Source organism: Chiloscyllium punctatum, chromosome 7 (genome assembly GCF_047496795.1).
Source record: "Chiloscyllium punctatum isolate Juve2018m chromosome 7, sChiPun1.3, whole genome shotgun sequence".
NCBI classification, from domain to species: Eukaryota; Metazoa; Chordata; class Chondrichthyes; order Orectolobiformes; family Hemiscylliidae; genus Chiloscyllium; species Chiloscyllium punctatum.
In genome coordinates this window covers 80,822,373-80,835,336 of record NC_092745.1, presented here as the reverse complement: position 1 = coordinate 80,835,336, position 12,964 = coordinate 80,822,373, and the positions used below count along the sequence as shown (strand labels likewise).

Here is a 12,964-nt window from a genome sequence, read left to right as displayed (position 1 = left end):
AAAGAGTGAAGGGGGCAGGAAAAATAAAATGTGTGGTCCAAGATAGGGTTGGAGACCAGGGGAGATTAACTACCAAATGATTTCATGATACAATAGCAGCAGAGAGGTAAGGCGTACAGTGCAGAAACAAAGGTTGTGTCCAGATGAGGCAACCACCTGAATGCATCATGAAGAATAAGGAAAGAAATCAGACAAAAATAAACCAGCAAAGCCAAAGAGAAAAATGAAACATAGAATAAGCTGATGTCATCCTTCTATAGGAAAAATGTTGTTAACCTTGAGAGGGTGCAGAAAAGATTTACAACGATGTTGCTGGGACTGAGAGTTTGAGTTATAGGGAGAGGTTGAATAGGCTGGGGCTTTTCTTCCCCTGGAGTGTCGGAGGCTGAGGGATGACCTGACAAGAGGCTTATAAAGTAATGATGGGCATGGATATGGTGAAGAGCCAAAGTCTTTGTTTGGGTGGGTGAGTCCAAAACTAGAGGGCATAGGTTTAAAATGAGAGAGAAAAGAGTTAAAAAGGACCCAAGGGTAATGTTTTTACGCAACGGGTGGTGTGTGTGTTTGGAAGGAGCAGCCAGAGAAAGTGGTGCAGTCGGGTACAATTAGAACATTTTAAAAGGTATCTAGATAGGTACATGAATAGGAAAGGTTTAGAGGGATATGGGCAAAACGCTGGCAAATGGGACTAGGTCACATTGGGGTGCAGAGGAACCTCGATTATCCGAACGAGATGGGTGGGCACTATTTCGTTTGGATAATCGATTTAAATGCCTTTCCTCTGGGGCTCAGAGCTTTTTTAAGTCTGTTCCCTGTTCAGGAGACGAGGCAGCAGCAGCATCGCATGAGCCCCCACCTGCCCACCCCACAAACCCCATTCAACACCACCCTCGTCCCTCCCCCAAGCTCTGTCCAATATGGCCCCTGCCCCCCCCACCCCTTCGCCCCCACCCCATCCAACATCGCTCCCTGCCCACCCTTACCCTCAACACCAGCCCTCACCCAAGACCATCCCCTGCCCATCCCCCAGACTGTCCAATACCATTGGACATTAAACAGTGCCCCAGCCCCACCCAACAGTGCCCCCCTGCCCACCTCCGCCCCCTCTCCGGGGAAACCAGACTGGACACTAACAACAAGGCTGCTGCTGCTGCCTTTCTGGGTGTGCTGTACTCCAAGGTCTCTTTGTTCAGCAACACTCCCCAGGACCTTACCATTAAGTGGATAAGTCCTGCCCTGATTTGCCTTTCGAACATGCAGCACTTCACGTTTATCTAAATTGAACTAAACACACACACACACACCTTTTTACTGTAATTTTTTGACAGGTTCCACCTTTGCTCTGTATAGGACAATGTTGGAGAGACTATCTGGGGAAGGAGGATTTCGGGTACACCCCTCTGTAGAACTCCAGGGAAAGTGTGTGGAGAGAGAGAGAGGGCGGGAGGTCAGTCAATTGGAAACAGTGCCTGTTTAATCACTGTAAACAAAAGACACGATCAGTGTTGGAAACATGTCTTTGACGTAATGTTACTATTGGGACCTCGAGATCACATTCGGATAGTCCGATATTCGGATGATTGAGGTTCAGTATGGATGAATTGGACCAAACAGACTTTTTCCATGCTGTATGGCCCTATGACTACTCCTGCGATGGAATAGGCCAAGGCCAGTTGCTGAGTGCAGCCTCTTCTACCTACAAGTTTGTTCAGTTGGCATAAAATGCCACATGTGGGAATGGGGAGAGGAATCCTGCAATTGAGTCTTGCCACCACTTTTAAGTTCAACTGTCTCAACGCAGGTGAAGGCATGAAAATCCATGTCATTTTCTGTGCAAAGAGAATAACAAGAAATGATATGATGTAAAATTCACCTTCTTGAATGGAACAGCAGGCTAGAAGACCATGTCACATGCTTCTGTTTCTATCCCTTAAGGTCTTAAGATTCAGTCTTGACCAAACAGCATTGAGGGAATATTTTCACCACACTCCTTAGAGTCATAGAGATATACAGCACAGAAACAGACCCTTCGGTCCAACTCATCCACACTGACCATATACCACAATTTGACTTAGTCCCATTTGCCAGCATTTGGCCCATATCATTGTAAATCCTTACTTTTCATATAACCATCCAGATGCCTTTTAAATGTTGTAACTGTATCAGCCTCCGCTACTTCCTCTGGTAGCTCATTCCATACATACAGCAGCCTCGGTGTGAAGAAGTTGCCCTTCAGCTCCCTTTTAAATCTTTCGCCTTTCATCTTAAATCTATGCCCTCTAGTTTTGGACTCTCCTCACCCCAGGCAAAAGACATTTTCTATTGAGGTAAAAACAAGGACTGCAGATACTGGAAAACAGAGCCTAGATTAGAGTGGTGCTGGAAAAGCACAGCAGGTCAGGCAGCATCCAAGGAGCAGGAAAATCAACATTTCGGGCAAAAGCCCTTCATCAGGAATACAGAGGCAGGGTGCCTGCAGAGTGGAGAGAGAAATGAGAGGGGGCTTGGGTGCGGAGAAAGTAGCATAGAGTACAATAGGTGAATGGGGGTGGGATGGAGGTGATAGGTCAGAGAGGAGGGTGGAGTGGATAGGTGGAAAGGAAGATAGGCAGGTAGGACAAGTCATGAGGGCAGTGCTGAGTTGGAAGGTTGGAGCTGGAGTGAGGTGGGGGAGGGGGAAATGAGGAAACTGGTGAAATCCACATTGATGCTATGGGGTTGAAGTGTTCCGAGGCGGAACACTTTTCTGTTTACCCTATCGATGCCCCTGATGATATTATAAACCTCTAGAAGGTCACCCGTCAGGCTCCAACACTCCAGGGAGAATGGACCCAATCTCTTCAGCCTCTCCTTATGGCTCAAACCCTTCAATTCTGGCAACACCCTTGTAAAACTTTTCTGAACCCTTTCAAGTTTCACAACATCCTTCGATATGAAGGAGATCAGAATTGCATGCAATTTTCCAAAAGTGGCCTAACCAATATCCTTTACAGCTGCAACATGACCTCCTAACTCCTATTCTCAATGCACTGACCAATAAAAGAAAGCATACCAAATGCCTCCTTCACTATCCTATCGACCTGCAACTCCACTTTCAAGGTGCTATATACCTGTACTCCAAGGTCTCTTTGTTCAGCAACACTCCCCAGGACCTTACCATTAAGTGGATAAGTCCTGTCCTGATTTGCCTTTCGAACATGCAGCACTTCACGTTTATCTAAATTGAACTCCATCTCCTACACCTTGGCCCATTTGGCCCATCTGATCAAGATCCCATTGTATCCTGAGGTAATCTTCGTAGCTGTACACTACACCTCCAATTTTGGTGTCATCTGCAAATTTACTAAGTATACCTCATATGTTCACATCCAAATGATTTATCTAAATGATGAAAAGCAGTGGACCAAGCACCAATCCTTGTGAAACACTACTAGTCACAGGTTTCCAGTTTAAAAAGCAACCCTCCATCACCACCCTCAGTCTTCTTCCTTTGAGTCAGTTCTGTATTCAAATGGCTTGCACCGGTTTAAAGAGAGAGACTACAATTGTCATGTCAAAGGCAGCAAGGATGGGCAGTAAATTCTGTCCAAGTCGTGATGCTCCTATCCAGAGAATTGATATCAAAATAAATTGATCTGATTGTATTAATACACTAACTTCTAAAGGCAAATGTTTTTGATTTATACAAAATAAAAGTTTGCACTAATACATAATTGCGGAAGAGAAATAATTTTTGAATTGCATTGAATTTCCTTTTCTCTTCCCCAACCCCACCCCAAGAGTGTCGCAACAATTGGAAGCACACTAACCAGTGTCCAACATGATGTTGATACAATACAGACTGCCTTTGAGGATCAAAAGAAGGTAGTGGAGACTCTTCAGCAAAATAAGGTGAGTGCTGCAATGAAAAGGAATGAAGGTCAAAATGTTTCATACTGCAAGAACGTCTTCTCTTATGATAATTGCAATGTCCTAGAAAAGTGTGTACATGCCTAATTTTACATCTATAATTTCATAGAGATTTACAGCATGGAAAAGACCCTTCCGTCCAACCCAAATTTGATGAGACTGAAATATTCATGAGTTGGCAGAACTACTGCAACCATTATATAACTCATATGAGTAAATTTATAATTTTATTCTCTTCTGAACACTTTGAAATATTATTGTTTGACAGTCATCTATAATTTTCTCAGTTAACAACAACTTTATTGAACATAATTTCTAGTGATGTTGAATGCTCATGCAAATAGGATGATCAACAAAACGAATACTGAAATGTTGTTTGTTTACTCCTTTGCGTAACAGATGTAAAGAAGTGTTTTGGTAGTTTAGGAATAGAAAATAATTTGCAAAGATTCAAATGTAGCTTAATATTCTAATAGATCTGTCATTCCGTTGTATTAAATGCTACTAGAAAAGAAACAGCTAGGATCAGTTTCTCATCTGTTGATTTAGGTAACTTAGGTTACACTAAGAAAAGTGTTACAATGGGTCCTTATAGTTCTGGTTGGCAAAAAAGTAAACACAGCATTGTCCCTGATTTCTATGCCATGATCTTCTGCAATCATTTAGTTCTGATGGAGGAGTGAAGGTTGGTGGGAATACTGTCATACTGAAATCGCATAACCTATTGTTGTAACCTAATGGGAAACCATTAACTCTTGAAAGAAAATTTGACTCGTACTTATTAATTGAATGGTTTAAATCACAAGTTTCAGGATTTAACATGCAAAAACTTACTGTACAAGAGTTACAAGCCTGGATATCTGAACAGTATGCTCCTTGGTGGAAATAACAGGAGAGCAAGTTCCAATATACTTTAGAGGATCTCAAGGATTGTTTCAGTTGTGAGACCAAACCAAGCCATTTCAGAGGTCAGTTAAGAATCAGTCACATTGCAGTGTGTCTGGAGTCTCGCATAGGCAAATTGGGTAAGGATGGCAGATTTCCTTCCCTACAAAGTTTGTACAACAATTGATAGTTTAATTACACTACGGCTACTGCTTTTGATTCAAGATTTAGTAATTGAATTTTAATTTAACAGTTACAATGAGTTTGAACCCATGTGCCAAGAGTATGAATTACTCATCCAATGACAGTACTACTGCACTATCTCTATGGCATTCTTTAGGGAATTTTCCCTGTGATCCTGTCCAATATTTTTCTGGAACAGCATGCATATATTTGGTATTTGTCACACTTGCATGCACATATGCAGCCTCTTTATCAGGATATATCCATGTATTTTGCAACCACTGAAGTCCTCCTAAAGTACTATTGCTGTGTAAGTTGAGGATGCCATTAAGACTCAAGGGGATTTGTGCAGACTAAAGATTGGGTGAATGATGTGACAAGTGGAACATTATTGTGAATGTATTAAGTTGTCTACTTTGGTAGGGAAAGAAATAAAAGGCAGAATTTTTCAATATTGGAAGCTTGGGAAATGTTTGTCCAACAGTGTCCCTATTGATGAGTTACTATGAGCTGGCATACATGTGCCATAAGCATTAAGAAAAGCAGATAGTGTTTGGCCTTCACTGTAAAGGGATTTGTATGCAGAAGTAAAGATATCTTGCAACAAATGTATAGAGCCTTGGTCAGACCACATCTGAATATTTATACGGTTTTGACTACTTATCTAAGGAAGGTAAACTCTTCATAGAGGGAGCGCAACAGATGTTCACCAGACTGATATCTGGGATTGTGTCTTTGGCAATTGAGAATGAAGAAACTGATTTCGTATTCATTAGAGTTTTGAGAGCTGATTTTATTTGGAACAAGGCATGGGAAGTTGGATGTTGATAGGATGTTTTCCCCAGGCTGGTGAATCTAAAGCCAGGGCTCACAGGTTTGGAAAATAAGCCTTCGAAGAGATTAAACAAAATGAAAAAGGGAGTGTGGAACAAAATGAGAACAGGTAGTAGACATGTTGGCTTTTTAGATTCAAATACAGGCCCTTACCCACAGAGACATCAGTTGCCTGAAGATTTTTCACTCTCCACATTTGTTACCTTAGGTGGTAGCATGTTTGCCTTTAAAAGGGTTGTAACTGCATCAAGCACTTTCCCAGTCTCGAGCACAGCATCGCAGGCTAATAGTTCCATCCACCAATGGGATATTGCATTGTCATAGATTCTATATTTCACATCAGACATGATGCAGATGTAAAATATTCTGAGGCATTATTTTGAAAGAAATATTGGCCAATATCTGTGCATCTACATTCATGGCCTTCTGACGCCATTATCACTTGAATAATTTTAGGCAGATTCCTTATATTGTGATCTGGATGCAGTCCTCCTGCCAGCAGTGCCTTATCAGACCTATCCATCACTTGTTTTTGTTTGACTGAAATTGTACTCGTTTGAATTTTGATGTGCTGACCTTTGAGTTGGAAGCAATGCAAAGCAAAATTGATATTTTCTTTAAATTGTTCAGGATCTGTAATAGTTTTTTAAGAATAGTTGAAAAAGGACTTCGAAATGTTTGCATTAATCATAAAAAAAACTACAATTTTCTTGGATAATTTAAAAAAAAACTTGCCCATGAGATCTGGTGATCCTTGATCTGAAAGCAGGCCCCATAGGAAAGTTAAGATACTGATACTTTGTGGCCTGATACAAAGGAGATTGGTAAACAGAAGAGTTGGAGAATGAAGGCCTAAATGCACGCACAAAGAAAATGCAGGCAGACAAAGAGGGCATACCAAATTCTTGAGGAAGCAAATGCTTCTCAGGAAGACATCAGTTTTTCTGTTTGGCAGAAAAGGCGACTAATGCTCTTGGATGTGTGAGCTGTAGCATGCCCTCTGATTTCTCCTTCTAATTATTGATGAACTGCTGCCGCTTTTTGCATTCATTCTGGTTCAGAGAGAAATATCAACAAGACTTATGTCCACCTTTTTTTCAATTTAATCTATTTTTAGCCCTTAATTTTCCCATCTTGCAATGGCTTTCTACAGACATTAGACACCATAGATGTTCTAGCCACTGACCCTTTGCAAAGACCATTCAGATAAGTAGTGTCCCTTCGGTCCATCAAGCTTGGACCATCATTCAATAATGTCATGGCTGAACTGATTGTGGTCTTAATTCTATTTTCCTGTCCAGTACATAGCTATCTCCATTTAAATAATACTTTACTTCCTTATTCTTCTTACCAATATGGACAATCTCACATTTCCCAAATTATACTGCAAATAGCAAATTTTTGGCCTCTTATATAACCAATCTGGACTTGTTTGTGGACTCATTGAGTCATCCTCCACTTTGCTTAAATAGATTTGTATTATCAACAAATTATTAAACAATCATGTAACACCAGGTCTGTTAGGACTCCACCACCTAGTTTACCAATCTGAAAGTTACCCATTTCTCCCAACTTTGTTTCCCAATCCTGTATCCATGCTAACATTTCAACACCCAAAAAAACCCCACTGTGCAGCAGTGTCGAGTACTTATTTCTCCATTTCTATTTAAACTGCACTGACTTTTTTTTTCTTTATCAAAATGTTCATTCTTTGTGACTAAGACTTTGGTAGGTTCCTTGAAGTGTCTTTTTTTCCCCTAAACCCACCATTTAATTATGATGGCAGCTAACCTCCATCCCATGGAAGTTTTCAGTGCAATCACAGCAGGTTCATTGACTGTCAATTTGTCTCTTTCACATCAGTGCTTTACTGTATGATGTCAAGTTACATGTAATATCTCAAAATGGCATACAAAGTGATAATTAACTTTATTATATTTTGATGCTTATTTGCCTGTTTTTTTAATTTGTCACCATTTTGTTGTAACATAATATGTGTGTTTTGTCAGCACAAATCAAAATTCAGTACTGGACTGTCTGCATCCTAGGTACACTACGACTACTTACTGTACGCAAGGAGTTTTTGGCCGTAGAGCTGTGCATGAAATTCTTTGTCTTCACGTTGTCCAAATGGAAGGCTAAAGCAACAGTCTTTGTCGTGTTTGGTCGAAGCTTCTATGTTCTATTATTGATTCAAAGTTTGGGAGAAGATTTGTAGCTCGGGTGCTCGTTGTTGTGGTTCTGTTCGCCGAGCTGGGAATTTGTCATGCAAACGTTTCGTCCCCTGCCTAGGTGACATCCTCAGTGCTTGGGAGCCTCCTGTGAAGCGCTTCTGTGCTGTTTCCTCCGGCATTTATAGTGGCCTGTCTCTGCCGCTTCCGGTTGTCAGTTCGAGCTGTCTGCTGTAGTAGCCAGTATATTGGGTCCAGGTCGATGTGTTTTACTAGAGGCATGGCACTCATCCACAGACTCTATCAACAAACACATCGACCTGGACCCAATATACCGGCCACTACAGCGGACAGCTCGAACTGACAACCGGAAGCGGCAGAGACAGGCCACTATAAATGTCGGAGGAAACAGCACAGAAGCGCTTCACAGGAGGCTCCCAAGCACTGAGGATGTCACCTAGGCAGGGGACGAAACGTTTGCATGACAAATTCCCAGCTCGGCGAACAGAACCACAACATCTATTATTGATTTCCAGAAAACATAGATCATTTTCTCAAAGTCCTTAAAGCTAGGTCTAATTTGCCAGCATATATGATGTATGAGAATTTGGAGGGAGGATACTGCTATGTGTGTGAAGAGAACTGGTATGAACACTGCTTCCTGTGGGAACCGATTGTTGATTATATTGTGGGGTCTGATTTGATCTCCAAAGTGAACACAGGACCTTTTAGTTGCTGGTCATCAAATTGAATCATTGTTAGGCTTTCACAAAACAGATGTTTTCAGAGCTTCAGTGAACCTGTGTGCCATCCTGTCAGAAGCACAAGCCGAGTCAACAAAAACGGTACTTGTCTTCAGACCTTTTTGGAAACTGGCCTCAGTGCGAGAGGTCAGTGATAGGACCTGTATGGATCATTTACTGTCCTCTGAAACCATGTCTGTTGGGAAAGGTTATTTCTGCTTCCAGGTGAGGCTCAGTCTGTTTTGCAGGTGGTGTTCTAGATCTTTTTTGTTATTTGAGAGTAGAGGTGGTACGGTCAATCTAGAAAATGTATATTTTAACATAAATGCAACCTGTTTTAAAGCAATACATTTTTAAATACCCTATCCATAACTGATTTTGATTGTATTTCTTATTTTTCTGTTTCAGGATATCTTGGACCTGCATGATGAAGTAGATGAGGTGAATGCCACCCTCCTATTTTACCATGCACACAATGATGAAAAGCTGCATCACATAGATTTTGAAGTTGGTAATCTCAGCCAGAGAGTTACGCTACTGGAAAAAAAATTACTAATTACTAGTAATGTGACTAAAATCGAGAATGTAAATGGCACCGTAGTAAGTATAATCATTTTGAATTCTGAATGAGAACTGTTGTTTCAGGTTATTTGTGTTTAGGCTTGTTAGCGAGGTATGCCTTCTGAATGCAAGATTGTATGCTTTCTTAAAATAAAGTCCATAATTTAGAATAATTTAAATCATAAACCAACCTTTATTCTGAACCCATCATATTTAATAACTGTTGGTTAACTAGCAGTTAATAACAAATCTGTTTCAAATATCAAAGATTGTGAGGTTGGTTTGTTAAGCAAAGAATCCATGATTCTGTACTGGGGTAGAATATATGAAGTTGCAGAACAGGAAAACTCCAGAATTAATGGATTCTTCCACTGAAATGTTGGAGAAGATCTCACCAAATGAATTTGTAATTCAAGGAACCATCACTCATCGACTTAGAGTGCATTATTTTTTAAGCTTTTAAAATTGTTTGTTTATAAATGAAAACTTGAATTAAACCCTAATTGTTATTTGTCTTCAGTGAACAATAATAAGGAGCAAATGTAAAACACAGTAGCCCACAAATGGCTAGAAAAAGCTATTGGACGATTAGATTGGAATTTCATTTAGCTCTGGTGCTGCACCTTAACTATTATCATACTAGATTTGTAAACCTTAAGATGAGTATTGTTTCAGCTATGAAGTGAATATTTTTCTTTTGGAATAGATGCTAGTATCAAATTAATTTTGGTCATAATCGTCTAGATTAAGTGCAAGATAAAACATAATATGCTCATGACAGCTTGCTGAATAGGCAACTATTCGGTAACTTCAAAGCAGCCTGCAAATAAAAGTATAGTTTCCTGCTTGAAATTATTATGTATTTTAAGTTACCTTCATTGGACCTAACCAGCTGACACAAAATGTTTGCTGAGAGAAGGCTATACAATTACAAGTGCTGTGGACTAGAAAGTCACTGTCATTTTAAAAACAAATTAGGGAGCCTGAATGCTGATTTAATAGCATGTGTGCAAAACTAATGCTGGCACCCAAGATCAGAGACCCATTGATTACCTCAAACTTTGTTTAATATTCTTTGATTTAATGTCTGAGAACTGACTCTCTTGCAATGATTTCTAGCCAATTCATTCCCACCAATTTGAGTCATATGTACTCGCTTATTAGAAGAAAACTTCCAGTGGTGATATTAATGATGAAAAATAGTTTTTTTAATGTTAATATTTTCAGTATGTTTAAGAAAGGAATTACATGTATATTTCAGTATTGCCACTTTTAATATTTCCAAGTATCTGAATTTTAGTGCTGATATTAAGTGTTCAAATAAATTCAAAATACGAATGGATGACAACTTTTATTTGATGTATATAAACTCCTTTAATGCAGTGAAATGTTTCAAAGCACTTTAGTGGTATAAAGGAAGCTGATTTCAAGCCAACAATATAAGAGATGTGAGAGCATGATTCTGGTCAAAGGGAAGAAACTTCAAAAGGTTTGGGGGTCTGTGTGGTACAGTGTCCTTACCTCTGGGCCTGGTGGCCCTAGGTTAAAGCCCCACTTACTTCAGAGTTGTCTGATGATATCTCTGAACAGGATGGTCAGAAAATATCTAAAAAGAGAGAGACCAGCGATCAGTTTTAGGGAGGGAGTTTCAATAAATGGAACCTACTTAGACCACAGCTGTCAGGTGATAAAGTGAATGAGTGGTCTTCGATAAGATGCTGGAGTTTGATGAACAAATATTGGATGTGTGGAATTGTATGATTGAAAGAGGTTTGTGTTTGATCAAGGTGAGATTGTGGATGATCCTTTTCATAAAAAAGAACAAGATTTGCAGTGAAAATGTGCAAGAAAATGCAAATAACAGAATTATTGATGAGCTGATGTTGGTTTAGGATGAATGGTTGGTTGGAAGATCATTGATGTTTGGCGATAATATTATGAATGAAGCTTGGTGGCAGATAGACAGTGTATTCCTTAGAAATAGTGAAAAATGGTGACTCCCCCATGCCTGGAAATATTTTTGTGTCCAATTTAAAACCAATCTCACATTCATTTTTCTGTTTTGTCCATCCAATTTTAAAACAAGACTCTGGCTAAACTGATAGTGGGAAGCAGATAGTTAATGCATTTGAAGTAATGTGATGAATGTATCGAAAATGTAGCTATGCGTAGGTAATATTTTATTGGATTTTCAGTGAGTTTGTCACTGTTCACCTTGACACCAATAATTGGTGCATTAATGAACCTTTTGTTGTGAATTGCAGGTAGCTCAGATGAATAACTCTCAAGAGATAGTGGATTCAGATCACCAGATTACTGTCAAAGTACAGAAACCTTCAGGATTAAACGTAAGTAAATTTCTTTTTGGTATTAGTCTCTTCTAATTTATGCCAGGAATAGTAAGGCTGACCAAACGACCAGAGTCATTGTGACTCTGAAAGCAGACTGATCTTGCAGTCTAGGATTTGGATCAAAGTTGTGATCTTTGCTAATCTCGCCTTTTCTTTAAAGGCACTGAATAGTTAATTTCCTGTGGAAATAAGGTCCTTGGGTTAATTAGAGATTATTTATGTTAGTGACAGAAATTTGCAGATTACCAAGTGGTTGTTAATTTCCTGCTTTGAGTGAATTTGATTATTTCGTAAGAGGAATTAACTGATAATTGAATTCAGTAAAACTGAAGGCTTGTTTAATATTTTGATGCTTTGAAATGTTTAAAATGTATTTTCACATAATGGATGGAGGTTTTTCTGTCAGTTGATTTTCTGTGTGATTATTTACACATGTAAATTGAATTGTCTTTATCTTCTGAGGTATATTTCTCTATAAGTATCTTTCATTTTTAACAGTGCCTTCAGTAGACCAGATGAATCTTAGTTTGACCTGGGCCATTAGGTGTTTCTATTGGTACGCTTTCAAACCAGTAGTTTAATTTGCTATAGTTGGGAGAGGATATGCTTTATCTCTTGTCCATCTTTTAAAATTGTCACAGTTCACAGTAATTTTAGTTACAAAACAAACCAAATAGTCATCACGCATTTTAACAAGAACAGCTAACTTGACATTTATGTAAGCTATTTAAGGTGGCTTTTCTAGCATCAATTTATTAGAAAAGTATAATGAGCCAGCAGAACAAATACACTTAATGGACTTTGGAAATGTCAAGCTATGCTGCTTGTAGATATGCTAATTAGAACACTTGTAGCTCATAAGAGGGAATTACTGCCAGTAGTTGTTTCCACAAAGGCTTCTCAACTACATCCAGTTGACATTTATTGCTTGCCCAATAGCAATAGGCTGTTAACTTCTAGATAGCTATGCTGAAGGTCAAATACAAAATGAAACTAGACTTATTGCACCACCTGTGTCTCTCAAATATATCTAAATATGAGATTTCAAAGACTTGGCTTAGAAGAAAAGTAACTGAATATGGATGCTGACCAAAAAATAATTTAATGGTGGTATTTTAAAGCTAGAGAACATTTAAAAGAACCAATCTCAATTTCCAGAAGTAATGTTAATTGGGTTCAGTTTTTTTGTCTCTACATTGAATTTATCAACTGCATATTTCTTAATTATGGTATTAAGCTTTAGTCTCCAATACCAGAACAAGATCTGTTAGCTGACTATCCAGCAGAAATCTGATTTGTTTATCCCATCTTCAGAAAAACCATAATG

General features: G+C 39.1%; 1 protein-coding gene across 1 annotated transcript in view; it reads left to right on the top strand.

Moving 5' to 3' along the window:
- efcab14 (EF-hand calcium binding domain 14) overlaps positions 1 to 12,964 on the top strand; it is an 84,916-nt gene that overhangs the window by 31,806 nt on the left and 40,146 nt on the right. Inside the window, exons 5-7 of the mRNA XM_072574174.1 lie at positions 3,781 to 3,891; positions 9,134 to 9,325; positions 11,551 to 11,634. Coding sequence (XP_072430275.1) covers positions 3,781 to 3,891; positions 9,134 to 9,325; positions 11,551 to 11,634 — 387 coding nt within the window. The remainder of the gene's footprint in view (positions 1 to 3,780; positions 3,892 to 9,133; positions 9,326 to 11,550; positions 11,635 to 12,964) is intronic.